General features: G+C 41.3%; 1 protein-coding gene and 1 long non-coding RNA gene across 2 annotated transcripts in view; one reads left to right on the plus strand and one right to left on the minus strand.

Annotated features, from left to right (window-relative positions):
* LOC127637959 (uncharacterized) overlaps positions 1–27,942 on the minus strand; it is a 158,728-nt gene that overhangs the window by 95,227 nt on the left and 35,559 nt on the right. The gene's annotated exons all lie outside the window — the stretch shown is intronic.
* On the plus strand, positions 661–27,933 carry ice2 (interactor of little elongator complex ELL subunit 2). Its single transcript, XM_052119229.1, has 15 exons — positions 661–776; positions 983–1,084; positions 1,486–1,783; positions 1,907–2,029; positions 2,221–2,355; positions 2,442–2,558; positions 2,854–3,010; positions 3,358–3,542; positions 4,109–4,976; positions 5,835–6,001; positions 9,158–9,287; positions 21,082–21,166; positions 23,637–23,687; positions 24,002–24,242; positions 27,105–27,933. Exons 1-15 carry the CDS (start codon positions 763–765, stop codon positions 27,324–27,326), a joined length of 2,895 nt encoding a protein of 964 aa, XP_051975189.1. The 5' UTR covers positions 661–762; the 3' UTR covers positions 27,327–27,933.

Genomic DNA, 27,942 nt, shown 5'->3' on the forward strand with positions numbered 1-27,942 from the left:
ATGGAGTTACTATATGGATTGAGAGACTATTACCACGAGGATTTAGAGCACATTTTGGAATTAGTCATTCCAAATTGGGGAGAATAAATAAATAAATAAAATGGTCTTGGGCTAAACAGTCTCTGGCGTAACACACAATTTGATGTTTTATTGAATGCAGCAGGCCATCCAATCTAATAGCAGAGGCTAGTGCCTTGTGTTTTAAATAAAGATGACCCAAAATTGATATAAAATTAGTACATGCGTCTCCTGGTCATTTAAGCCATAGCCTACTGTTGGTTTTGGTGAGAAATTAAATAAATTTTCCCGTTAAAATCATCCGTTGAACACGCATAAGAGATAAGTTTGTGACTCGCGCGAACACGTAAAAATGACCGAAATTTTATTTTGGTGTGAACTTTTCCTTTAAGTTCCATACAAAATTTCACAGCTGGATGTGAAAAACTTTGACGAAAATATAAGTTAGTGTTTGTTAATGACGGTGGAGGCGTATACCACGTTAACAAAGTTTTATTGTAATAATACCTTTATATTGGTTGCGAATAAATATATATTGTGATAATTATAGTCGTATTTTTAAAACTGGCAAATCAAAAAATAATCAGTGCGGAACCTTTGTTTCATGATAAGTTTCTACACGGAGGATTCGTACTCGCACATTGTTGTTATGAAGGAACGTCAACGTGCGGGAGGACGGAGTGAATCCCGTTACTGTCCAGCATGATGTGAAAAACAACCAAATACTTTTAAACATCTGCAGCCATGGAGTTAAAATGGTAGGTGACGGTACAATTATGTTAGCATACGCGTCTTATTGTTAACTGTGAGTTTATTTGGATGTCTGTGTAACAAGATAAATAACCAGTCAACAGAGTTTAGAGCGCTTTGTTATAGTTATGCCTTTTTATGGGATATTAAGCATAATGTCAGGTTGCTCTGTTCACTTTTAAGCGGTGAGTTTACTGTGATTATTTGTCATCAGGGATGATGCTCCTGTCCCTAGTCCGGTTGTGTTCTCTAGAGATGTGTTTGACAAGTTTACTCTTGCGCCCACTATCCAGGAACTGTATGCATTTTTACAAAGGTAAGAGAAAACTGATTGCCCAGTGCCCATATTTACGATCGTTCTCGTGCAATAACCATAGTTTAACTGTGGTATTTGGTGTTAGACCCTAGTGAACACAGTGCCATGTGTGCTATGGTATTTATTGGAAAGTAGTAGCCTAAACAAAATCTATAACTGCTGTAGTTTTAGTTAAGTAGATTTACTGACATGCCTTATTATAGATTATGTGTGAATCTGCAACATTTTGCCAGAATACCACTTTAGCATTACTACTGTAAAATCATGGGAAATTTGGTAAGGGTCACTTAGATCAGTTGTTATTGTGTGGAGAGCTAGGAGTACTAACATTGAAACTGCAAATGGCCTTCCCATAAAGATATTATTATGTATCTTATTGTTTGTGATAATTTCCTTCAAAGTCCTGATGTAAAAGATGAAGAGACCAGCGAGAAAAAGCCAGATGGACCCTCATTAGAACCAAAGTGTGAGAAAGAAGTTTCAGAGCCCAGCACCAGTAAAAGCAATGAATCAGTTGAGCCCATCTCTGACCGCACACAATCTCAAGCTGATGTTAAACTCAACCTTGTAAAGTCTAATGAGAGTAAGCCTTTCCCTGAACCCATGATGCCCTACCCTTGCTTTTCCGCCCTAAACGTAAAGGACCGAAGGGCATATCTGGGCATACTCAAGAATAAGATGTATCATACAGCTTCAAAGGTACAGTACACCTTCTCATGTCCTGATATTACTGTGATAAAATGGGCCTTACTTGATCTTGTTTGATGGATGTATAAGACTGTTTTTATGTGGTTAAAGTTGTCTCTCATTGCATCACATCAGAATTTGCTGTGTGAGCGTGTGAGGAATGAGGTGGCAGATTTTATGAAGTACTTGCAAGATGTTTCGAGAGCATGTGCTAATGGGTACAACTATATGCCCTTGGGTGGCACTCGTTATTCTGAGGTATTGTGGACTATTTCTGTCTTTTTTTTTTTTTTTTTTAACTATGCAAATGTTCTATTTGTACTAAAGATGTTCTGACATTCTTTGTTTGTTTTTGTTTTTTGCTTTTTGTTTTATTTATTCTTTGTTTTTTGCAGATATTGAAATTGTTGGTTATTGGTGATTATTTTTTTGAAAATTTTTGCTCACAGGAATATTTCACAGCCTGTTTGGAACTTATGAAGAGCTACCCTCAGGTTTACAGCATACAAGAAATTACCGGCTTGACAGGAGGAAAGATTATATGTGACATCTCTCTCAACTTTGAGAAACAACTTCTTGCAATGGTAGTTATTTTTGAATCTTTTATGGTTTTTCCCCTTAAATGCTTAACTATATTGCATATAGTTGTTAATCTCATCTTTTAACTCAGGGTAAAATAGACATGATAGAGAAAAAAATGATGCCTGAAAACACCAAGCTTGCTGTTGACTATGAGACCATTTCATCTGTTATTCCACCAGCTAAGAAAGCTAGCTCTTTACACGCTGTAAGTATCTGTAACTATGTGATTCATTTTTTGTTTCTTTTTAGTCGGACATAACATAATCTGTGTTATTTTATATGAGCAGTCTAGCATACTGTTAAAACAATCCTGCAACTAAAGCTAGACGTACAGTCAACCACTAGATGGCACTGCTGCACTTAATTTACATTAACTTCTCTGTGACAAAAGCATACAATAGAATAGAATGTTAATATAATTTACAATACAATAAATCTACCATACTTAGGAAATAAATCAGTTCTAAATCTGAATTTTGATCTCTCTTAATTGTCTGCAGGCTGTCAGCAGTGACAGTAATGCAGAAAAACTCAGCGCTACATACGAGCCACATGTGTGTTTATCCAAAGAGGCTTTAATACGGCTCATGAACAATGACTCCAAGTTCAGCGAAGCATGGGAGCTGCCTGTTTGTGTCAAAATTAATCCTAACAGAGGTGAGGGGTCACCAAGTGTCAATATTGGTCATGTTGTTTGTGGTCTGAAGCCAACTGCACTGTTGTTTTGAATTTTGAACATGACCTAAATCTGCTTTAACCCCATCTGTAGCCATTGATGTTCAGGTAATTTTATTAGATTGACAGCACCACCAAATTGCAATGAAGAAAAAAGGGTGAATTTTAACACTTAATAGTTGTCTGATGCAAAATCATACACTGCATTACACCATTATAAACAAGCCCATTTCACTAGTGGTTTACAGAGACTGCTTTATTTTCAGTCATTACAGATTATTGTAATCAAGAACAGCCCATCACAGTAAATATTATGTTTTTTTAATAAGGCAACAGTCAGAGCAAGACCGCATACATAGATCCTCCTCTGCTGATGACCGAGATGAGCTGGAGAGAGAGAAGTTTGTTGTTTCATGAAGAGAGTGTGAAATTGGCACTCAAGAGGACAGTCTCTCGACCCATATTTTTCCTCACATCAGAAGACCTCTCTAATGAAATGGACCTACCACCTATGGTAAGAGTAACTTATTTAGGTAAAAAGAACACTCTGGCAACCACAATACGTATAGTAAATAACTATAATAATTATTTTGACAATTTTTATAATCGATTGTATTGAACTATTCCTCACTTTTAAGTAGATTTAAGTAAAAGGGCTAATATCTATCATGGTAAGCATAATATTACTACAGTAAAAACCAATGGCTTAAAAAATAAACATTACATTTTCTTTTTGCTGACAGAGTGGAAATGCTATATTATTATGCTTATTATAGGTTTATAGGAACAATAATTTCAGTTGCTATGGTATTTTGGCATAAAACTGTGGTTACTATGGGATTGTTTGAGAGTGAAACATTTAAATGTAAAAATATATATAAAAATGATCAATTCTAAAAGATATTTAATAGTTTTGGGTAAGTTACATCAAAATCAGTGATCCACTTCTCTCAAATTATTTATTGATTAACGTCACTTTAATCTGACTGCAAGAATTTAAAATGTAAAAAGTAATTGCAGTAACTAATTACATTGAAATCGGAGAATACCCAACACTGATATACATTTGTTTTTGCCCAGGAGCAAAGCTCCAGAAATGTTGTTGCGTTTGATGATGCTGGCATGGATTTTGAGGTGGATTTAACAGACCTAGAGTCATTTGGGGAGTCCTGCAAGCCCATAAAGAAGGTGAAAGAACAGAATGAACCAAAAACAGCCTGTACAAATGCAGCTGAAGCTCCTCCTCAACTTACTTCAAGCCCCAAGAAACTAACAAATTCTCAAAATCCAACAAAAGGCAACTCGACTTCCAAAGACAATCCTGAAGAACCCCATGATTCTACAGTGACTGAAATCCAGGGAGAATCCTACTTGTCTTTGACTGATGGAGAAAACGGTGTGCTGGATGAAAGTGCTGTTTCAGAGGAAGAACTTGTGAAGGGAAGTTCAGAAGAGAAGATAGGAGTGCTGCCCTCTGTTCAATGCCCCCCTGCCAAGCGACCAAGAAGAATGACTACAGAAGACAAGTTAGATCACAAATCGGATTCTGATGAGGACCGACTGGTTATAGATCACATTGGCACCCCGCAGAGACCCCAAACCCAGAAGGCTGAACCATCTCTTGAAGTGTCTTCTCCCAACGTACCAGACCCAGCCACAACAAACCCTTTGGACAAAGGAACAAAGAAAGGTGTCAAAAGGCAAAGAATTTCCGGGGAGTGTGATCAGCTTGGGCAGATTTTGCAAATGCAGGATGCCATGTTGAAACCCACTCCGAGCAAGAACCAAGAGCTGCTGAAACCGCAGGTCCCAGAAGACAGACCTACAGAACACAGAACGCACTCGCTGGTCAAACCGTGTGTCGCTTCATACCTGGAGTCCAAAGAGGGTCTGGGCGAGGACGTCACAATGTCGACCCCAGTTGTGCTTCTAGCCACTCAGAAAAAACGTTAGTGATCAGATTACTAAGATTTCAATTCATGAGATTTTTTTCAGCTTATAAAGGTTTTTAGAAGAATATTTCAGCTCTGTAGGTCCATACAATGCAAGTGAATGGTGGCCAGAACTTTGAAGGTCTAAAGATGCACAAAGGCAGCATAAAAGTAATCCATAAAACTCTAGTGGTTAAATCCATGTCTTCAGAAGCCATATGATAGGTGTTTTTGAGAAGCAGATTCATATTTAATTCCTTTTTTACCATAAATTCTCCTCCCTGCCAAATAGGTGGTGGTATGCAAAAACAATGCAAATCAACAAAAACAAGGACATAAATATTGATCTGTTTCTCAGCCACAACTATCATATTGCTTCAGAAGACATGGATTAAACCACTGGAGTCATATGTATTACTTTCATGCTAACTTTATACAGTATGCTTTTTGGACCTTCACATTTCTGACCACCATTTACTTGCATTGTATGAACCTACAGAGCGGAGATATTCTTCTAAAAATCTTTATTTGTGTTCAGAAGTAAAAAAAGTTAAGTCATAAACATCTTGGATGGCATGAGGTTGAGTAAATAATATGATAATTTCCTTTTTTGGATGAACTATCCATTTAAGGTTCTGTGTTATGCACCATTATTATTGGGATTTTGATTGCACAATAAACTGCATCTGGGATTTTGTTAAGTTTGGACTCTTGTAGCCTCTGTGTCAGCCCATAATAAGTAATCCGTTCTGATGCGGCTTTGGCTCTGTGTAAAGACAATTAGCAACATCTAAAATCTGCATCTTTTTTGTACTATATGCCACTTCAGATGCGGCTTTAGGGATCTAAATGCTGTGTGTCTGTTTCACTTGCAGGTCTTCTGAAGAAGGAACTTCAGGCGAGTGCAGAGGATGAATTGGACTATGATCCTCCAGCAGAGGGCAGCGTTCTTTACAAACTCTACAGTCTGCAGGACATTCTATTTATGGTGCGGAGCAGTGTTCACATCGCCCACCCGAGACATGACAGAGAAACCTTCAGGGTAAAGTGGACACATGATGAATGTTACATTTGAGTGAATGAATGAATGTTACATTTATATAGCCCTTTTTCTGACTCTACACTCAAAGCGCTTTACACAGTCAAAAGGGGACTCCCCTCAACCACCACCAGTGTGCAGCATCCACCTGGATGATGCTACGACAGCCATAATGCGCCAGTACGCTCGCCACACACCAACTATTGGTGGAGAGAAGAGTAGAGTTATTGAGCCAATTAATTGATGAATGTTGTTTGTCTAAGCTGTAAGTCTCACTCTCTGAACTTGCTCTGTTTGAGGGATACGCCCGAGGATCAACTTTTGTTAAAATCCCTAAACTGCTACCAATATTTCTAACACTAACTTCTAGATCTTTCGAGCTACATCCACCAAACTCGACACAGACCTTGAGATTGTTCTGGAATAGTGTGCTATGTCATTTCTATCTGAATAGACTCAAGGTTTTTCACACAGAGGACGTTGAAAAATCCCTTTTTATGAATTCTTATGAATTTCTTATTGGAATTACCATAATTCCTACTTGTAAAAAGCGTCACATCTTCACAGAGCTCAGAATTACAAGTTGTAAACTTGAAATTCTTTGAAAGCTCCGACTTGACAGACATGATGTCATGTGAAAAGAACCAATATGGCAGTGGCCATCAAGGTAGTGAGCACATATTTCTGTTTGATATGCCATCTGGGCAGTTACCTGGAACTTTTACTCTGTTCTTAAACATTTTGCAACAACATATCAAGGTGGATGATGAATTGATGTAGTGCTAAATATTTTTCTGTTATCAATAACAAAGTCGTTTTGGCGTTATGAATGTTGTCATAAAAACAAATAACTTCCGTGTTCCCAAGAAGTGAACGGCTCAGAGTAGAACCTCCGTGTTGCCATCTCGTAATAGAGTGCAACAGTTCCCGCCAACTTTTTCAGCCATCTGGGTTGTGGAAGTATTTTTCCCATTCATTTCTTTCTATAGATTTTCCTCAAATCATCCTGTGACGAGGAGGAGGGTGTGGCCGGGCCGTAATGATGGACGCTCGGCACTGAATCAGCCCAATCAGCGGGAGAGGGATAAAGAAGAGCCGGGTACGCCAGTTCGAGAGAGAGAGACTCACGCAGCCGTGCTGTCTGTGTGTTTTATGTTTTAGTTAAATTAATTAATTAAAGTTAAGTAGACTGTTCTGCCAGTTCCAGCCTCCTCCTTGCCCATCTTTTAACCATTACATTGGTGCCGAAACACGGGAAGGAGGAGGGATATGCTGTCCTAGCCATTGCCAGCTGCCGGGAAGGGGATGAGCCACGGCTGTCCTCCATGGGATGGAGGAGTTGCTGCCGGCCACCGGAAGTCGGAGTAAGCCAGTCTGTATGGTTCCCCGTAGATTTGGTGTACTTGAGTTTGGACTCCGACTCGAGTACGAGTCATGAGTCCAATTTTAATGTATTTGGACTTAGTTATTTGGACTTAGACTCAGTTGTAGTAGCCCCTGAAGTTGTAGGTGTAGCCAGAGTTGTTTTACTGTTGTGGCAGGGCAGAGGGCGGGGCCGGGTCATGATTCTAGCCGGTCCCTTATCAGGCTAATCAAGCCTCCAAGAAGGCCGACTGCGGAGGATAGTGTGGGATAGAGAGATTGTTTACGGGCATGCCTGTCATGTGTGTGTGTTTGTATTTTGTTAATCATTAAAATATTATTTATGTCGTCAAGCCGGTTCTCGCCTCCTCCTTTCCATTGAACTGCGTTACAACTGTGTTTAATCAAACACATAAGCACGTGTACAGGCATGCTCATCAGTCAACCAATACGCATGAATGTTACTATAGAGACGACTGTATAACATCGACTACCGAGGTGGCAGACAAGACGAAAACATAAAGACGGGTATGTATCCAATGTAATAGAAACTGAACAAGACAGTTTCATATGACAACTGGTAAAATTGTGTGTGCGTTTTGCAGCCAATAAGGTGCTCGCATTGCGGTTTCATCATGCTTAAAAGCTTAAGATCAAGAACTTAATTGAGTCAAGTCACCCACATCATGTCTCTCACAGTTTACTAAAAACAGCATATCGAAATAAAAATAGTATTAATATTGGATGTCTTAGTCTTTTTAGGCATAATGTATCTACATATTTAGGCTTCTGTAGTCTCTTGTGGTCCACCCAGTGTTGTCAGCTTGAACTTTCAATAATAGCGTGATGAATTTTCTTCGTCCTCCAAAACCCGGATTGAGGCGAGTCACTTAGAGAGCATTTGGAATTGGACCTTCCAAATTAGGAGAAAATCCCCCCCAAAATTAAATAAATAAAACAATGAAGTTGAAATTTCGCAAACGGATGGCTTCAACGGAAGCAATAAACCATCGATGAACAACCTCGGAACTCATGGTAGGTCTTTCTTTAAAGGTTTATAAGTTAGTGTTTAAAATCAATTTATCTATGGAAGAAATGAATGGGATATTTAATTCCAGAATGAAATGTTAAAATGGACCAATGGTATGCTTGTTCATTCAAACAACTGTCAGAAAATCTAATGTAAAGAAACCCAAACAAGGTCCTTAATCTGCTTCAAATGTATCTGTCTGGCTGTCTATCTACCGGTTGACAGATTGATTTATTTATCAATCTGTCTGTTAGTATTTTTAACTAGAATTTCTGCATCACTCCCCCATGTTTGTCTTACTGTTATGTCTGTATTACCATCATTTGCCTTGACAAACATTACCTATCTAGTTTATATATGTCATCCTTTTCAGTGATTTTTTTATTTATTTTTATTTATTTTTTAAAGTCCTTTGTTGACTTAATCATTGGATTTCAATGATACAGCCAGTGTGTGGATATGTCGGGCACTTTTATTTGTACTTATCCAGGATTGAGTAACATCCACCACTCCCTTGCTTTTACAAACTGATTTCCTGTGCAGAGCTGTATAGACTGATTTTAAGGCTTATCAGTGTATTAACAGACTCTTTCCTGTCAGTGTGCCACAAACTCACGGCAGAATTTCTTGTCACTAAAAGCACAAGGTGGTAAAATCTTGAAATCAGCTTATGTTCACTTAAATAACTGCCTATCTCTGTTTTAACAGCACAGTGACACATAACTGCTGTGTGTGAGTTGATAATCCTTGAATCTGTTTTCATCTAGGCTGTTCCAGTACATGTCTTAACCAAGCTGGAGTATCAGCTGTGCTACGGAGCCGAGAGTCTGACCCACACAGAGGCCTGTCAGCTGTGGGCCGAGAAACTTCTCCACTCCAGTACCGTGTCTTATATAAGTAAGAGAACTGATGTGTTTTTTTTTTTTAGTTTATGTGTCCTTTTCTTCTGCCTAACATCTCTTTACCTCGTTTTAGGTATTTATATGAACTGTTCCGAAAGGTTAGGACTTTTATCATGACTGATTCTGTTTGTGGATTGGAGAGGCATTAATGGCTGAAATGGCAGCCTTCACATTTAAGAACACATGATATTTACCAGTGACCAAATCAAACTGTAGAATGAGTTTTATTTGGCTTTTAAATCCGATAAAATAAAAAACAAACTGGGAAAAAAAGGCTTACAAATCCATATTTCTCTGTGAGTGTCAGTTATAGTAAGGAGAGTCAGCACAAAGAGAACTTCCCAAAAACTCCCATCATGCCTATCTCATGACTCACTGTTTGTAGCCAAGGTTTCCATAGCTACTAGCATTTCAACTTTGCAAGGGCTGCAAAGAATGCGACCTTATGTTAGGTATCTCGGTGAGAGTGTACGGCGATGTGGATTTCACCATCAGTAGTGAGAGTAAAAAGGACACACACTTATTTCTGCTCCACGGATAATTTAGAAAAACATCATGTGACGTCCTAGAGTCTGTAACATCACAACAGTCTTAAGGGGATAGAGTACCTGAAAAAGAAAATGCTGTCATCATTTACTCACCCTCGTGTTGTTCCAAAGTTATATTACTTACTTTCTAATGAGAACATTAACGGACACGTTTAGCAGATTGTCCGAGCTGCTCTCTTCCATACAACGAAAATGAATGGGAACCAGGTAGCCTGATCTCATGAAATTGTGACTATGGCAACATTTTTGCAATCTAAAATTGCCTGCTTCAATACATGTTTCGCTGCAGTTTCCTGGTGAAATGTCCAGCAGGAAGTGCCAAAAGTGAGTGAAATTATGTTGTAATCAGACAAGGTTTTTAAGTTGAATATTAGATTGAAAAGTATGAAGTACCTCCATAACCTAAAACTTTAATCTAAACCTAAAAGATGAATGAGTGGTGAACAAAAAACAGACATTTCTGTAACCTAATACCAAAATCGCTTAACGCTCTGAGTGTTACTAATATAGATAACTTCGTGTTCCTAAGAGTTAACGGCTCATTGTAGAATCTCCGTTCGCCTAGAGTGGCAGGGAACGAGACACTAGGGGTCTCTCTTGAAAGCCTTGCGCATCTCTGAACTTAAGAAAAGGCCAATGAGAAATTGGCAGGCAGAATTTGCATGTCCCTCCCCTGGACATACGGGTATAAAGGGAGGGAAATATGCGCCTGTCCATTCAGGATTTTGCCCTGAGGAGCCGAGAGTGAGGTTCGGCCATAGCAGTGGCTCAGTTCAGCGTCGTGGCCGGGATGGACACAAAGTCTTGTTCCCTCCATCAGAGAACGGAGGTTACAATAGTAACCTAGACATTCCACGTCTGTTGGTCACTTCAACGTTGTGTCGAAGAAGCGACACTAGGGGTCCATGTTCAATCACGCCATGCGCTGAACCATGTACGTGCGCTGCTGATGCAGGTGCGGGCAAGCAATTGCATGCCAAAGCGACAGGCTGCGTCAGACTGCGCGTACCCTTCCCCAACGCCCCATAAAATTGTCATAGACCTTTTAGGTTCCTGGAAACCCGAAGGGGGGAACAAGGCAACATGCAAAGCATGGGAGCAGGCCTACGCCAGCCGCGCCTTTTATCTCTCTATGTTTCTCGCAGAGTCAAAGCAGCTGGGGCCATCTTAACACTATCACAAGTATCAGGGAAGGCGTTCTTTTCCAACTCCTATTCTTTCGGGGGGGAAAAGACCCTGCGGTGGCTACCACCTGCCCAGGCTGGGGGGAGGTAAAGAGTGGCAGAATACATCACATGGGTTTTCAGGCCACATGTGGAAATGACATGGTGCCGCTGCCATCCCCAAATTGCCTCCATTGCCATCCGGGTCGTCCTCAATCCCGTGGGAAGAAGGCGGTGGAGTGGCATTCCACTTTAAGAAGGAAAGCTGCGACTGCAGCATTGCCATGCTAAGTTCTCGCAGTGAGAACATGAACCATCCACAAATGCTGCCTCGGTGTGATCGCTGCCCAGACACACGAGGCAGCATCTGTGACCGTCAGGAGCAGAGAGAACTCGACCGCATCCAGGAACTACACAGGGGCGGAAGGGCGTCTTTATAAAGACACATCCTGAAAAGGACATTCAACGCCGCTGTGTATTGCTCTTTTAGAGAAATAAACTCTCTTAGTGAAATATTCTATTTTAGAAGCGCTGTTGAAGCGCCCAGGGGCAAAGCTGCACTGTTGTGCAGAGGAGAAAGCCGCTGATGTGCACCATAGATCCAACAGTATATGCTCTTGTAGAGATGAGTGAAACAGTCGGTGAATACAGCTCCCTGATCACACAACCGCTCGGCACCGAAGGAAAAATCTGAATGGACACACATATTTCCCTCCCTTTATACCCGTATGTCCAGGGGAGGGACATGCAAATTCTGTCTGCCAATTTCTCATTGGCCTTTTCTCAAGTTTAGAGATGCGTGAGGCTCTCAAGAGAGACCCCTAGTGTCGCTTCTTCGACACAATGTCGAAGTGAGTGACAGACGGGGAACTGATAGTGTTTTAAAAGCAAATTCAACATTTAAAAGCACATTTACTGAAGCAACCATGTCATTTAGCATCACTACTATGGCACTGTTGCTTCATTTTCACTTTTGTTGCCAGCGTCCTTGGCAAATTTGTAATGCTCAGTCTCGACTCAATCCATCAACATTCTATCAGGTGAGCTACCATGCAAGATAATCACATTGGAGTTAGTGTGTATGTATAAGTGGGTCTGAAATACAAGCATTAACATGTAGTGTTTTTCAGATGATGAGTTAAAGAGTTTTGATATCATAACCAGTGTTGGGTTTAATGCATTACTAAATAAATAATTACTGTAATAACTTTTTCATTGAAAAAAGTAAAGTAAGGGATTACTCTTAATTTTTCAGTAATTTAATTACTAACTTCTTATGTAATTGTGTTAATTACTGTATAGACTCTAGAACAATTCTGTATAAAACAATAGTGAATTTCAAATATAAATGTAACGTTTAATGTTAAAATGTATGTTTTCTAATTTAATGCTGCCCCCTTAAATTCTTTTACCAGTTCATAAATAATTTATTTGATTGTATATGATTTATTTGAAAGATTTAAAACAACAGTTTCATGTCTATCCTTATATTTTTCATCTGGTTGAGGTTGATGAGGGTTTTAGAAATTAATTAGTAAAAAGTAATGCAATTATCTTTCAGACAGAGTAATTAGTACAGTAATCTAATTACTCTGTAGAAGATGTAATTTAGTTTGTAGTTAATTACCTTTTAAAAGTAACTTACCCAACACTGATCATAACATAGCAGTGTTTATAAAGTCATAGTACCCGTGATCTGTGTGAAAGTGTATAAAAAGCATAGTTGTTGTAATGCCTCTTGTGTTAATTTCACCAGAAATCTGCAGCAAAACGTAGAAAGTGGCACGTATTTCACGTATCTAGGTTTGCAATAAATGAGTTCTAGAAACGTTCATTCTGTGAGAGTAGGATGGAACCAGGGGCTGTCAAGCTCCAAAAAGGACATCAAATAAATGCATCTTAACAGTAGCCCATACGACTTTGGCTCTTTATTCCAAGTCTTCTGAAGCAATATAATAGGATAAACTATTGCTTTACAAAAGCTCATTATATGTTTGACAGCATTTTCTGCCTGAAGGTAAAAATAACTTCACAGAAGAATGGAGTGAAGCTCGCTCTTAACATATTGTTTTGTTTAGAGATTCCTCAAGGTTTAGAGAAGGAATTTAGTTTTTTTTCTGTGGGTCTAGGCCAGGATCCAGCTGTAGAGATAACAGAATGGGTTGGCATCCTCATATAGGGGAGTCTGAACACATTTTTGATCAGTTTGAGAAGGCCTTGTGTCTCTGAACATTTAACAGAGGCCTTTAGAGGCAGATTAAAGCAGTAATAATACCTAATAACACACCTTTACCATGGTAAAATTACTAAAACGCATGACAAAGTGGCTTATTGCTTTTCTAAAATGGCAACAACAGCAAAATAAGACGCCAATGTTCAATGAATCAGAACACTTATTAATTTTCACAATAAACATTTCTTGCGCCACTTAAAGGTATATCCTGCGTTCAATACAAGTTAAGCACAATTGACAGCATTTGTGGCATAATATTGATTGCACCTCCTTTAAACTTTTTTAATAAAATCTGGGTTCAGTGAGGCACTGTGAATGGGGCCAATCCGTAAACGTTAAAATACTCACCGTTTCAGGGGCCTGGGTAGCTTCACGATTATTGACGCTGACTACCACCCCTGGAATCATGAGTTCGAATCCAGTGCGTGCTGATTGACTCCAGCCAAGTCTCCTCAGCAACCAAATTGGCCCGGTTGCTAGGGAGAATCCTGCTCATGTTGCTTGGAGAGTAGCATGAGCCTTCGCATGCTGGGAGTCTCCGTGGTGTCATGCATCTGATAACATTTGACTGTCTCAGAATCAACTGAGACTTGTCCTCCGCCTGGATTGAATGTTACGTTTATATAGCACTTTTCTGACACTACACTCAAAGCACTTTACACAGTGAACAGGGGATGCTCCTCAACCACCACCAGTGTGCATCATCCACCTGGATGATGCTACAGCAGCCATAGTGCACAGTACACTCACCAGCTATTGGTGGAGAAGAGAGAATGGAGTGATAGAACCAATTAATGGATGGGGATTATTAGGAAGCCATGATTGATAAGGGCCATGGGGTAATTTGGCCAGGATACTGGGTCTCAGTGTAATATCTCATCATTATGACAGTGCCTTTTTACATAATGTCCTCATCACTATACTGGGGCATTAGGACCCACACAAACTGCAGGTACTCCCTAATACCTCCTCCAGCAGCAACCTTAGTTTTCCCAGGAGGTCTCCCATCCAGGTACTGACCAGGCTCAGCCCTGCTTAGCTTCAGTAGGCAACCAGTCTTGAGCTACAGGGTGATATGGCTGCTAGCAAAATTTAAGTGAATAACCGCACCACAACGACAACCTACTAAGTAGTGGGAGTTGGGCAATCCAAATTGGGGAGAAAAGGGGATCAAGTTTATAAAAATAAAAAAAATACTCACCGTTTCAAAAGTATAGCCACAAGACATAAACAATATGCATGTTAACATGATTATAGTGTGATAAAACAACTTACTATCACTACCTTTTCTGTGTAATTTTATAGTCAATTTTACAACTTTATTGCCATGATGATGTAATGTCAACAAACCTTAAAATTACTGTAAAAATGATGATTTAAACAAATTTACAGCTCAAATAATACTTAAGTTTTAACAAAAGAATTAATGTAATTCATTTTACAAAATTATAAGTTCACATTTCTGCCTTTTAAAACCTCAAAATTTTGGCCCTCATTCACTTCCATTTTAAGTGCCACACTGTGACCTCAGTTTTTGCTTCTTTATAAAAAAAAATTTAAAGGATGCACTTATTTAGTCACAAGTGTGTTTCTATCAACTATTCATCTAATAAGAGATAGTATATAATGAAACGGTTCTGATTAAACTTACAGAAAGAAATTGTGGAGAGGGCGTGGTTGAGTGTCCGTCCAGGGAGAGGGGAATTGGTAAGGGTTCATCCAGGAGTGACAATTAGGTCTAACAGATGTTTCTTGTTGCAGTAATCCGGGGAGAGTGATAAGAGGAGCCCACTCCAGAGTCAAGGGAGAGAGAGAGAGAGAGAGAGAGTGACGCACAGGAGTGCGATGCATGAGTGTTTAACTATGTTAAAGAGCATTTATTCCTTGTAAATAAAAGTGTGAAGATACCTGAACCACACTTTCTCATTCCCATACCGACCTGTCCTGTTACAGAAATATTAATAGTAGTGTTTCTGAAAATATGTGAAGACTCTTGTCATATAATTATCAGAAGAAAAAAAAGCTACTTTATTCTAAACAGTGTGCTGGCTATTCAAAACTTGCATTCATTAGTGCTGCCATGTTGAGATTATTTGTCCAGCTGAATATTTCTCACTTTATTCCAATAAGCCGCTGTAATTGAATTTGTACAGTAACAGGTAATTGAGAAATTCTGGTTCCCTTCCGAGGGAACTCGCACTGCGTCGTTGAAAACGACTCTTTGGGGAACGCTCCTTAGCGTGCGCCTCTGAATTATGAATGAAACTATTCCAATCTTGATTGGTGTTGCGTCATGACGTAACATGTGACGGCATAACCGGATGCATAAAAGTGACGCCGGTACACACACACACCAGCTTTCGCTCTTCAGCAAGCGCTCTATGTTGAAATTGTTTGTCTTATTTGGTGTTGTTTGTCTGATTTAAAAATATTATGGCCACCGAACAGTTCAAGAAGTGCGTGCACCCCTGCCCTCGTTTCATTACGGGTAGGGACACGCACGCTTTATGTGTGAACTGTTTGGGAGTGCAGCACGCACAGGCAGCTCTCGAGGGATCTGCCTGTGAAAGTTGTGAAGCACTACCCATGAGAGTGCTGCGCTCCCGGTTGGCGTGCTTTGATGAGCACGATCAGGCTCGCGTTCCCCACGGTTTTGGTCCCGCGTCTGTTGAGGCAGCGCGGCGATTGAGATCGGGGTTCGCAGCGGATTTTGCAGATGAGAATGAGACTGCTGCGGCACTTTCTCGTTCTTCGTTTGAGGATCCCGAGCCTACTGTGAGTGGTGCAGAAGCCCGCGTCGCGGCTTCTTCTGCCCATGATCAGGTCCCGATGCTTGAGCTCACTGCTTCCGAGGAAGTGGATATGCTCAGCATCGATGCGGACGACCGTGAGCCAAGCATGCCAGTTTTTGGCCAAGCTTATGAGGAGCTGATTGAGGTTGTGACGCGTGCCGTGGCCAGACTGAATATCAGCTGGCCGTAAAATGAGCAGGGAACGCACGTTGAAAGCAAATTAGACGTGCGTTTCCTGCGGCACAGATCACAACCTCAGCGCCGGGGTTTGCCGTTTTTCCCCGATCTCCACAAAGATATCTAAAACGAGATCGTGGGGTAAACCGCATTCGTCCCGTATATCCAGCCCCAGTGTTTGATTACAGACGATGTTTTGGGGGCACGGGATATGGGCTAAAACCCCGGCGCTGCCTAGTAAGCCCTGCAGAGATACATCTGCTTTAATAAGTAGGGCTTACATGGCAGCACACAATCTGTGTTGGTTTCCCGCCGTCTCTGACGCTTCGGGCCACATCAATTTCCAGCGAACGCACATCGTGCCGTTCGTGTCAAAAAAAAAAAAAAAATATAAAAAAACAACAAGCATCAATTGTGGTCACAAAAACAGTATCGACTAAATCCTGCCGGTCTCTCGCTTCAGGAAGTCGGGAACAGTGCTCGAAAAACACCCGAGAGGCTGGTTCTCTTAGTTGAAGCTTCGGGAAAGAGGTCCTACCGAGGTGGTACAACCTCGGAGGGCTCAACCGAGGTTGCTCTCGCAGCGGAGTCCTCAGGAAACCTCGAGAGGCTGGTTCCCTTAGTAGATTTTGTAGAGGCATGGAATCATCTTCCCAACATATCTGCATGGGTCCTGCATATAATAAAATCAGGGTACAGACTGCAGTTCGGGCACCGCCCCCAAATTCTCTGGGGTGGTGCAGACTACAGTGGTTCCAGAGCAGGCTCAGGTGATGGAACAAGAAGTGCAATCTCTGCTGCTGAAGGAGGCCATAGAACGTGTTCCTCATTCAGACAGGGAGTCCGGTCTTTACAGCCGGTACTTTATAGTTCCAAAAAGGATGGGGGTTGAGGCCGATTTTAGATCTCAGAGTTTTGAACCGGCCTTTGAGGAGGTTCAGGTTCAAAATGCTTACCATTCCTGTCATCGTGAGTCAGATCAGATCCGAGGACTGGTTTGTCACGATAGATCTAAAAGACGCCTATTTTCATGTACCCATCCTTCCATGTCACAGGAGGTTCCTGAGGTTCGCTTTGGGCTGAAGCTTACCAATATCGGGTTCTTCCGTTCGCCTAGCACTCTCTCCCGCACATTCACCAAATGTATGGATGCAGCTCCTGCTCCTCTGAGACTTCAGGGCATCCGCATACTGAATTATATCGATGACTGGCTCATTCTGGCCCAGTCTCGAGAAATGGCGGTTCGGCATCGAGATGTCGTCCTTGGCCATATTCGAAGTTTGGGGTTGAGACTCAACACAAAAAGAGTGTGTTACAACCATCCCAGTGCACAACGTTTCTGGGTGTTGTGTGGGACTTCGATTACGATGCAGGCACGCATGTCTCCTGCACGTATCAAGTCCGTTCTGGCGATGGTGTCCGGGTTAAAGCTAGGCCAGGCCATTACTGTAAAGCAGTTTCAAAGACTGCTGGGCCTCATGGCAGCGGCATCCAACATTATACCTTTGGGCCTTCTACACATGAGGCCCCTCCAGTGGTGGCTGAAAGCCAAGGGGTTTTCCCCAAGGGGAATCCATTTAGTATAATCAGAGTAACGCGCAGTTGCCTTCGTTCTCTGCTAATATGGAAGAAACCTTGGTTCCTGTCCCTAGGGCCAGTGTTGGGAGCATCATGTCGCCGGAAAACCGCTTCGTCAGACGCCTCCCTCACTGGCTGGGGCGCGGTCATGGACGGCCGCTTTGCCAGGGGTCTGTGGCAGGACCATCATCATTCTTGGCACATAAACTGTCTAGAGATGTTGGCTGTGTTCAGGGCTCTGAGGAGCTTCCTTCCAGACATCTAAGGTTACCATGTCCTAGTACGTTCGGACAATACATCAGTGGTAGCTTATCTGAACCAACAAGGGGGACTCAGATCGCGCCCTCTGTGCAGACTGGCGCATCAGATAATTCTTTGGTCCCAAGGGAAAATACTGTCTATCAGAGCAATGTATGTTCCGGGGGTTCAGAATCAGGGAGCAGACATCCTGTTGAGGCAGGGGCTGAGGCCCGGGGAATGGAGACTTCATCCAGAGGTGGTGAAGTCAATAGGGGACAAATTTGGACCATCGGAAGTGGATCTATCCGCGTCTCGAGGGACGTCCTACTGTCCACTTTGGTTCTCCCTTTCACATCCAGCCCAACTGGGGTTGGATGCCATGGTACAGGCCTGGCCGAGGCCTCGCCTGTACGCATTTCCCCCGATCGCTCTGCTCCCGGGAGTCCTGGAAAGGGTCCGCCAAGAGGGCATCAGTCTACTTCTGGTTGCCCCGATGTGGCCGGCCCGAGTATGGTTCTCAGACATAATTTCACTCCTGATAGCTCCGCCATGGCAGATTCCTCTGAGGAGGGATCTGTTGTCTCAGGCAGGGGGCACAGTTTTCCACCCTCGTCCAGAGCTGTGGAAACTGTGGGTCTGGCCCCTGAGGGGGTTCAGTACCTAAATGCTGGTCTATCAGCGGGGGTGGTTGAAACCATACTTAGCTCTAGGGCTCCGCCTACTAGGAGATTATATGGCCTCAAGTGGAATGTGTTCTCCACTTGGTGTAGAGAACATGAATTAGATCCAGTTAACTGCCCGGTGGCTTCAGTTCTGGAGTTTCTTCAAAATCGCTTTCTCTGTGGTCTCTCCCTTCCACACTTAAGGTGTACGTGGCTGCCATTTCGGCTTTCCATGCACCACTGATTGATGGGCCTCTGGGGAGGCACCAGCTGGTCATTCGTTTTCTCCGTGGTACATGGAGGATGAGACCGACAACCAGGTCCAGGGTTCCTGCCTGGGACCTGGCGGTGGTTCTCGAAGGGTTATCCCTGGCCCCCTTCGGACCCCTTCAGTCGGCTTCGCCCAAGGACCTGACATTCAAGATGGCTTTTCTCTTAGCTATTACCTCTCTAAAGAGGGTGGGAGATCTTCAAGCCCTGGCAGTAACACCAGCTTGCTTGGAGTTTGCCCCTGGCGGAGTTAAAGCTATTCTGCACCCGAGACCTGGCTATGTGCCTAAGGTGCCTTCTAACACGGCATGGTCTACGGTCCTGCAGGCTTTTCATCCTCCACCTCATGTGTCGGCAGAAGAAGAGAGGCTCCATTTGCTCTGCCCTGTCAGAGCTTTGGGCATTTACCTCGAGAGGTCCTCTTCTTGAAGGAGGTCGGACCAACTGTTAGTGTGTTTTGGGTCACCTAAGAAGGGGCTCCCTGCCTCGAAACAAACCATTAGTAATTGGATTGTTCAGGCTATTATCTCGGCCTACAAGGTGCGTAATTTGCCTTCACCTTTGGCCATAAGGGCTCATTCAACTAGAGGCATGGCGTCCTCTAGGGCTCTCTTATCGGGAGTGCCCCTCCAGGAGATCTGTGAGGCAGCCGGTTGGGCTACCCCGCACACTTTCATCAGGTTTTATAGTCTGCACCTCCCTAGTACGCCTGGCGCACGTGTGCTCTCGTCCTAGTTGAGTGCCTGAGTTCAGTTTCACTCTAGGGCAGGCCTTTTTTCGGTGCGTGGCCTAGTGGGCATTCGTTCCCCAAAGAGTCGTTTTCAACAACGCAGTGCGAGTTCCCTCGGAAGGGAACGTCTCGGGTTATGACTATAACCCTTGTTCCCTGAGAAGGGAACGAGACACTGCGTCGTCCTGCCACGCCCCTCAATGCCTGAGAGTGGCTTGCTTCATCGCTAGGCTAATGTGTGTGTGTACCGGCGTCACTTTTATGCATCCGGTTATGCCGTCACATGTTACGTCATGACGCAACACCAATCAAGATTGGAATAGTTTCATTCATAATTCAGAGGCGCACGCTAAGGAGCATTCCCCAAAGAGTCGTTTTCAACGACACAGTGTCTCGTTCCCTTCTCAGGGAACAAGGGTTATAGTCATAACCCGAGACGTTTTGTGTTATGCTGCATCTACGCCACTTATATCACCCTAAAGGGTGTATTTTGCAGGATAATGACTACATTATCCTGTTTATTACAAATAAATAAATAAATGGACATGCAATATTGATATTAGTTTAAATTAATGAGTTTTGTAAGATAAAAGAGTAATACTAGTGACATGAAACTAGTACAACTATGTAAATTGATGGGACAACGGTCAATTATACAGTTTAGCAATCATGATACAAAAAATTATGTGACACAGAATGCCTTGATTGGCCAATCCGAATCAAGTATTTCAGAGAGCTGTGCATAAAGGCGGTTAAACAGCGGTGGACTTGTTCTTGTGGGTGGAGTTTTGAATTTTAAAGATCTGCATCAGTGACTGGAGATGAGCAGCTCAGCGTATCTTTTATTCCCTTGATGCCGTCTTGTGTTCTTTGGCCTAGAGCAGTGGCTCCTATGATCAGATGAACAAACAGGGGTGGGGCTCATTTTATTCTGGCATGAAATCTGAATGACACAGTTCATGTGAAAATTATGAGGCACAGATTGCAATAGACACTGTTTTAGTGAGCAGCTATTGCAACATTATAAAGTTTCTTAGTTTCTAACAGTGATTTTGTGCTACAGGTTGTGTCGTGTCTTTGGTTTGGATTTCCAGGGCTTGATGGCAAATTTGCAGGGACCCATTGACATGGTGTTTTTTTATATACACAAACCATAAACTGGTCAAAGGCTCTGAGTTCTTTAGCTTTTGTCTGTATTACAGTAAATGGGAATGTATCTTAACCGATATGGCTAATGAATGAAGGTATTATCAGATTATACTACAAAAATGATAGATTATAAGATTATTATGAAAGATTATTATTAACAATTACATATGGGATGATCTGCATTTAAAGGTTAGCTGTTTGAAAGATGTTTTGACGTGTGTGTGTGTGTGTGTGTGTATGTGTGTAGGTCGCATTAATGCACATACTTCAGAAGTGGCTCAGATCCAGGAGCTGCAAAATGACTGGATTCAGAACATCACCTGTGACTTCAAGTGAGTGAGTCTGTGGTCCTCGAGTGTCCATGTAAAACAGTCCTAGATAGAGTGTATTTCTAATTGTAAAGCATTAATTTGAAAATCCTGCTTTTAGATCATTTTGCGCTGTTCCTTTATAATTCATACATTTTTGACTACAAATTCAAAGTCTAATTTTAGATTTCTAGATTTAGTTTAAAATCTAAAATATTATTTTATAAGTATTTGACTAATATGTTTTTTTAAAAGGCTGTTACTGATATGTAGAGAGCTGGATGGCCAATATAATACTTATTAAACTGTAATGACAGCAAATGAGATGTACGTAAAACAGCTGAAATGAAATTAACAATAAAGTGTAACAGTCTGGTTCCAGAAGTAAAAATTGCATTTGTTTTCTCCATAATTTTTAATGATGGCGTATAAACCTTTAAATACATAATTACATTGAGCTCTAAGGTTGTTAATCAGTGGTAAATGCTACTATTTCAGCCATCAGTCTGTGTTATTTCATCTTTATTGTTTTAAAAAAATCATGTTTAATAGCCAAATTTCTGGTGAAGAACTACACTACCTGTGATCATGAAGGGAAACAATCCACCAATCACAGATTCATAGCAAAAAAAGGTGTGCCAAACAAACTTTACCTCGACCACCCACTGTCCTGACGCACTGTGAATGATGCAATCGAGTCTGTGTCACTACACACTTAAACTACTCATATATTTGTCATATATTTTTTTGCAATAAAATTAAAATATATTCAGTATTTATATTCAACAACTTTTCAATTATTTTATATTTTCCATACATAATTCACAATGCTTCTTGGGATTGTAGTTCATTCACTCATTAAAGATGATAAATAAACACCTTTTGTGTTTTGTCTGATTTTCAAATGCTGTTTTCATATCAAATGATTTACCTCAGAGCTAGTTGGTTTGGTTTATGGCTTGGAGCTCTCTTATGATGGATTTTATTAAATCCCTGTGGAACAAAAATTAATGGAAGACATGCAGTGACAAGAAAATGTGATAGTCATCTTTATCGAAGTCTCAATAAGTGTAGACAAACACAATGTGCTTAAGCTAACAGCACACTTTCATAACTTTGATTAACACATCCCATTAAACATTCACAGTGCACCCTTGGATTCAGTAACTGGTCGACACAATATTCAGAAGGAATTTTGGGCCATTCTTCCTTACAGAACTGCTTCAGCTCAGCCATATTCTTAGGATATCTGGTGTGAAAGGCCATTGTACAGCATTGAGGTCATTGCACAGCATTTCTATAGTGTTAAGGTCTGGGCTCTGACTGGGCCACTCCAAAAGATTGGATTTTCTTTTTTTGAAGCCTTTCTGTAGTGGAATTACTTCATTGTTTAGAGTCATTGTCCTGCTGCATAACTCAACTTCTACCGATCTTCTGCTGGCGCTCATCCACCCTGACATTATTCTGTAGGATATCTTGATAAACTTGGGAATTAATTTTTTCCTGCTGCAATTTTATGTTTTCATGTTGTTATGCATGCCCTTTTTTACACCATACATGGCACTGTGTGTTCTTCCTAAACAAATCAGTGTTAGTTTCATCAGTCCACAATATATTTTCTCAGTAGTGTTGTAATGTGTAATGGTGGCAAATTCAGTTGCACAGCAATGTTTTGTTGGAAACCAACGGCTTCCTTCAGGACACCATGCCTGTTTAATGTTTTCCATATACTAGACTGATGAACAGAGATGTTAACCAGTTCCATTGATGAAGTCTTTAACTGTCACTCAAGGGTTCTTTTTTACCTCATTGAGCATTCAGCAGAGTGCCCTTTGAGTCATCTTGGCTGGACGGCTACTTCTAGGGAGAGTAGCCACAGTACTGAATCGTCTGCATTTATAGGCCATTTGTTTAACTGTGGTCAGATGAATATCTAAGCTCTTCGAGATACCTTTGTAACCCAGATTTATACATGGCAACAATTCTTGATTGTTGGCCTTCTGAGATCTCTTTATTTGCAAGGCATGGTCCATGCTTCTTGTGAATAGCAAACTCAAAATATTTGAGTTCTTTTTATGTCAAAGAAGCTCTAACCCACACCTTTTTTCTTGGTTCATTAATTGGACATTAGACTAGGGATTCACATACTTTTTCCAACCTACACTGTGAATGTTTGAATGATGTATTTACAAGAACAATACACTAATTTGTGTGTTATTAGTTTTAACCAGATTGCGTTTGTTCATTATTGTTACTTGGATGAAGATAAAACCAGATTTTAAGACACATTTATACATAAATGCAGGTAATTCCATAAGGTTCCCATACCACTGTACTTTCAGAACCAAGTTGTAAATCTGCCAAAAAGACAAGGTTATGATTAATCTCAAAATGACTAAATATCTGCTGTTTACTGGCTATTACTAGTATATCACACATTATTTCTCCAAATAAGTTTGAATGTCTTTTAATATGATTCATATTTCCTTTTCAGGCCAGCTAGATGTTTAAACAACCTCTACCACTTACTGAAGAAAGTCTCAACGTGAGTTTTTCTCTGTCCTTTTTGTATATTTTTGTATTGTTCATTCATTTACAGTATGTGTTCCAGCCAAAGAACTGCAGTATAGCATTTGTGTGGTGTGATCTGTCTGCTTAAAGCTGATTGGTTAGTTTACACCCTCATGGCAGGTTGTCATACTAATGCATGTAGAAATTAACATGCTCAGAACATTTAGGCTGAACAATGTTTGTGTTAGAAAGCTTGTGTCATCAGGTACACATTCCCAGTGTGGTATTTTATAAAGAAGCTATCAAACGTGTATAAGGTTGTGCTTGTGCCTTTTAACACTTTCCCAGGTTACAGGAAGGACGATACCTGCTGGTCCACAAACCACAAGAGGGATTTGTGACCATCTTCAAAGCTAGTGATGGAGACAAGCCGGCTCGCAGTCTCTACCACCTGCAGAACGTGCACTGTGGACCCCCTGTTGTGTCAACAGGTGTGCCCTGGGTTCCCTTGGACCCCTTGCATGTGTTGCCATTCCACCAGAAACACAACAGACCACCCTGCACCTTCCCTCCACGCCCACCCCCTCAGGTATTACTTTTCGTTTACTTGGCTCTGGTGCAGTGGTCAGCATGTGTGCTCCATATATTGAACCATGGTGCTAATGTGAGTGATCTAGGTTTAAATCACACAAGCAACATTCAATCCTATTCTCCCTCTTATGGCACTTTTCCACTGCTCGTTACGGTTCAACTCGACTTGCCTTTGCTCGCTTTACTTTTCTGAGCTTGCTTTTCCACTGCAGTTTAGTGCTGCCTCAAGGTGGGTGGTATTATAGGCTGATCGTCATAGTTGTGCCACCTCTACTGCCGTGATATCATCTTAAACTTGACACGAACATTACTGAACATAAACAATAACACGACCACTAGCTGTTAGCTACTAGCTCATTGTGCTGCATTAAGCAGTTTTTGCATGGTGATTTTACACAAGTGTAACAGTTAATTGGCCTGATTGTTTTAGAAGCAAGCGTTCCAGTAGCTGGTTAACTAAATAAAGTGAAGCTTTCAAGCTGAATATAGAGTTAACATAACAAAACGTACCATCATCCATCGTAGACTCCAACAACGTCGTGGGCGAGTTCAGGGCACTATCCCTCTCATTGCACACTGGTCTATTGCCATAGATAACGTACATTTGGTCGAACCACATCCAATTTCTACTGTTTTAACCACTCTGGCTTAGATTGGAGGAGGTACCCAAGCCATATTTAGGGACCAGAATATCATAGAGATGGGCTCTTTTAACTTGGGTCAGCTAGCAACTCCAGAACACCCTTGCAATCACATTAGCCGCGTTTCCAATATCGGGCCAAATGAGTACGTGCCAAGGCAGTTGCATTCCCACTGTCACTTCCGGGTCATCATCGCGCCTCCTTGGAGCATCCTTGGGGCCAATTGCCTTTGGCCTACTGATTACCCTTGGGCCAAACAAGGCCAACTGAGGGTTGAGGCATGGTCAGTGTCAAAGGCGGAGTTTCTCTGAGTCAGGTCAGCACCAAGATCGCCGAACTTGCCATGTTGAATATCCAGCGCACAACAGTACAGGTTTGGGAAAAAAAATTAAATTACGGGCACTGTACAAATCCTTTAAAGCACACAATGGAATTGGGAAGGGTGTGCGATGTTGGCATCAAGGCGACGTGTTAAGGGGGTTTTAATGCAACTTTGCGGGGCTATTGGCACCAAGGCGGGAACGCAGATGGAATTTGGTCTCGAGGTCCGAGGCTATTGGCCCTGGCTGGCCAGTTGACCGCCCTGGCTCGCACTGGCCCGATAGTGGAAAATGGCTATTAAAAAGTGCTAACAACTACTCAGAACACCTAAGTAACCACATAGCTACCTTAGGGCCCTGTGGCAATCACTATCAAGGAGGACTCACTACACTACTGAACAATGGGGCACAATCACAGTCATTCAGAATATATTTGATGTTCATTGTACAGTTATGAGAAGCATAATTTTGGACCAATGACCGTTCACAGTGGGGGGGCTACCAAGCACTATTCCGCAGATATAGAAATAAAACGATGACAGAATATCCTGTCACTTGTTGTGGCTAGTTAGGATAAAAACTTTGATTTACATGGAACATGTATATGCAATATACCATTGCGTCTGGTGAGGACATGGTATTATCAAAACATTTGTGTTGATTGTGAATGTTGTCTTAATGGGCTGGTCTAGCATTTTTCCAGCATGGGCTTGTGCTGGTACAGGTCCTGAACATCATAAATGTCCTTCTGTTACTCTGTAACAATCTTGAGTCATGCTACATTGCATTGGTGCTGACTGAGGCACAACTTGAGGAAACATGACTCTTAACATTTCATTGAAGCATAGCACACAAAAAATGTGTGCCTTAACAACTGCCAAAAGCTTGGAGTTGTGTGTCAGAGATTGTATAATTCCGTTGAGCACACTACTCTAACTGTTCTTTGAAACACGCCTATATGCTCAGCCCAAGGCATGCTTGAACTCTGCAGCCTCATTTACAACTTCTGATATTTGGTAACGGTTTCTGATAACTAAGGTGTTGGAAGAAAGCTGATAACAATAATGCTGTTCATGGGGGTAAAATGGCATTGATTTCTGGCGATACTGATAATTCATTAAAAAAAACTGCGGCAAAGCCATAAAACCGGCTGACCTCTACTTTGTTCAGTGGGTTGTGTACTCTTTAATGCATTAATAATCACTACAACCATCCGATTAGTGTTATGGCATGACTCATCAAAATAATTAAGGCTGTCAATGATGAAAACAAATTGAATCAAATTAATTACATGATAGTTAATCACACCGCATATATCAGTATTTAATGTGCAGAATCCCCAAATTAAGGTAAATAAAACAGATTACTTTATCACCGATGGACATTACAAAACTTGGCTTTAGAAGTCAAAATATTGCTTATAATATAATTGATTATAAGCCTACAGTCCAGAGCAATCCACTTTGCTAATCAAGTCAGGACCCGTTGTTGTATTCAGTTATGCAATATGTTTTAATTGCTTTTCTATGTACATGTGTGTCAGACGCATGGCTGTTGCAAAGCATTTTGCCGTTTCCAGAGTTTCAGCTCTGCAAATTGAAACTCTTGCCATTTTGCGCCATTCTGTGTCCTGCTCCATTATTTTGCACTCTGCCTAGCTGTTTAAATTGCCAATAATGCGTCCAGTGTCCAGCAGCTGCTTTCAGGACACTGAAGGCTGCACTGACTGCGGACATGACTGTGGTACTTAGTGCTTGAATTGCCTCCTTTCCTTTACCTACTTGAAAAGCTTGAATTGAATGGTAGGAAAATTCTATATTTCAGATGGTAGAGAAACGTATTAATTTGACAGCCCTAAATATATTTCTTAATTGTATTATTATTATTATTCTCACACAGGCAAAAGATGGGAAAGGGCCACAGCAAGGCCCGGGAACAAAAACTGTCATCAGACCACCAAAAGAAACCAGCCCAGCAGGAGCAGCTAATCAGAATCAAGCACCGAAGAAGAAAAGGAACCGACAGAAAAAGAGAAAGAAATGGATGGAGAAGATGAGGGCCAAGCTGATGAACGACTTGAAAAAAAGCCAAACCAACGAAAGTGAAAGGACCTCATCTTGATGTGTGGACTTGAATTGTAAAGAACTTATACATTGCTGTTTGTACAACTTTCATTGATACATGGAGAAATGTTTTGTGTAATTACCCTATTTGGTACATTTCTGAAGCACTTATTATTACCGGTAATGTTATACTAACACAATAAAAACACTTCAAGCTTGTGAATGACAAGCAAGGCCAAGATTTTTTGGTATATTTGGAAAGAATCTTTGCCAGAATTAAAGCAGGGTAAAGTTTAAAAATCGTGTTCTTTTTCCAATTGTTTTTCCATTAGTTGAACAAAAATGTTTTATAATATTTGAACCTCTCCATCAGATGCCATTTTTAACTGCAGGCACAATATTTTGTAGGATATCATGTTTTCAAACTACGATGCCTTCAAATCCTGACGAGTTAAAGCCAGCTTAGTTTATAGGATGTTCTGCAAAGGCAGCATTAGTCAGGTTTCAAAAATAGCCTACATCGACCAATACTTGTTAGCACATCCATTGTTTTTATTGGATATATTGTTACAATGTATGCACCACATCCTGAAATTCATTCATTTCAAATGAGAATCCATGGGCAGATGTTTCCCATCTCCATTTTGTTCTGAGGTTAAATAAACTCCTTGTGA

The sequence above is a fragment of the Xyrauchen texanus genome, chromosome 46 (genome assembly GCF_025860055.1).
Source record: "Xyrauchen texanus isolate HMW12.3.18 chromosome 46, RBS_HiC_50CHRs, whole genome shotgun sequence".
NCBI classification, from domain to species: domain Eukaryota; kingdom Metazoa; phylum Chordata; class Actinopteri; order Cypriniformes; family Catostomidae; genus Xyrauchen; species Xyrauchen texanus.

Bases quoted from the DNA above. Each gene is read 5' to 3' on its own strand.
- ice2 (XM_052119229.1), top strand. The intron at 1,085-1,485 runs GTAAGAGAAAAC...TTTCCTTCAAAG, and splicing joins CTGTATGCATTTTTACAAAG to TCCTGATGTAAAAGATGAAG. The intron at 6,002-9,157 runs GTAAAGTGGACA...GTTTTCATCTAG, and splicing joins ATGACAGAGAAACCTTCAGG to GCTGTTCCAGTACATGTCTT.